Source organism: Mauremys reevesii, linkage group 1, assembly GCF_016161935.1.
Source record: "Mauremys reevesii isolate NIE-2019 linkage group 1, ASM1616193v1, whole genome shotgun sequence".
NCBI classification, from domain to species: Eukaryota; Metazoa; Chordata; order Testudines; family Geoemydidae; genus Mauremys; species Mauremys reevesii.
Genome location: NC_052623.1, coordinates 8,098,666 through 8,100,132, shown reverse-complemented (window position 1 = coordinate 8,100,132; position 1,467 = coordinate 8,098,666). Strand labels below are relative to the sequence as shown.

The 1,467-nt window shown below is 47.6% G+C and overlaps 1 protein-coding gene across 1 annotated transcript; it reads right to left on the bottom strand.

Annotated features, from left to right (window-relative positions):
- Positions 1 to 298: 298 nt before the first annotated feature.
- On the bottom strand, positions 299 to 1,231 carry LOC120395415 (olfactory receptor 52N4-like). Its single transcript, XM_039519783.1, has one exon. The coding sequence runs from the start codon at positions 1,229 to 1,231 to the stop codon at positions 299 to 301; it is 933 nt and encodes a 310-aa protein (XP_039375717.1).
- Between the last annotated feature and the right edge of the window lie 236 nt (positions 1,232 to 1,467).

Here is a 1,467-nt window from a genome sequence, read left to right as displayed (position 1 = left end):
CGACAGTATTTTCTGGTAGTCTAGGAGTTACAGAAAGGCCGAGTGATATGGTGTGTGGGGTTGAGGGCTGATGGGTGAGAATGAAAGAGGACGGGTGATGGTCAAAGAGAGGGAACTTAGCAACAGAGAGCGCAGCACTTGGTGATGGAGTGATAAGATATTAGATGAGAGGAATTTATCAGGCTGTGAACTTCCAAAGTGCTGAGCTCAGCCAAACTGTGACAGGGCACCCTTGATTAATGAGGACCATCCTTTCACCCTCTTGTCACACAGGTTGAAAGTCAGTGGCCTCCGGCAATCACCTTCTGCAAGTGTATTTGCCAACTTTATCACGCAGCTCTTGGGTTTTGACCCCATAAATGATAGGGTTGAGCATAGGAGGAATGAGGTAATAGAGGACGTTCAAGATGATGCGACCATGGGGAGCGATGCCCCCACTGAACCGTATTGTCAGGGTGGTGAGGAGGATGGGAGTATAAAACATCAGCATCACACAGATGTGGGCTGTGCAGGTGTTGAGGGCTTTCTGGTGGGCTCTCTTGGAGGATATTCTGAGGACGGCCCTAATGATCAGACCATACGACAGGGCAATAAGCATCAGATCTGACCCCATGAGTACAAATGGTATCACCAAGCTGTACGTCCTGTGAAATGTGATATCCCCACACGATACCATTGCCAAAAGCATGTGCTCACAGTGCGTGTGGGGGATAATGCGGTTGTCACAGAATGGCAGCCTACTGATGAGCAGGGGCAGGGGCAGCATGAAGACTACAGCTCTTACCAAACCCACAAGCCCTAGCATAGCTATTCGTGTATTGGTGAGGATGGTGGCATATCTCAGAGGATTGCATATGGCAACATAGCGATCTAAGGCCATTGTCATGAGAACAGCAGATTGCACAAAAGCAACTGTGTGAATGAAGAACATCTGGATGAGGCAGCCATCCACAGTAATGCCTTTCAAATTGAACCAAAATATACACAGTGCCTTTGGCATGAGTGTGCTAGACTTGGTGATGTCTGTGAGTGCCAGCATGCAGATCAGCAGGTACATCGGCTTGTGCAGGGTCTGCTCTTTGCCTACAACAAACAGAACAATGAAATTTCCCAACAGGCTGATAATGTAGGAGGTAGCGAAAGGGATGGAAATCCAGATGTGGGCATCTTCCATGCCAGCGACGCCCATTAGGATGAATGTTGATGTGTGGCTGAGGTTCAAAGCTGCCATGAAGTCATCAATGCGTCAGTCGGGCTTAGAAATGCTCAATATAGCTGTGAAGGGAGAGGAGCACAGTGAGAGGGGTTACACGGTTTATACAACAATTAGTAGGGTAAAGAGTTTATAGTCATTACCAATCTAGAAAAGGGGGTGACAGTGAGGTGTCAACATTTGAAGATGGCATCAGATTATTTAGGTCATAGTCAAGTACAGAGAAGTTCTCAGAGGGATCTACCCAAGCAAGG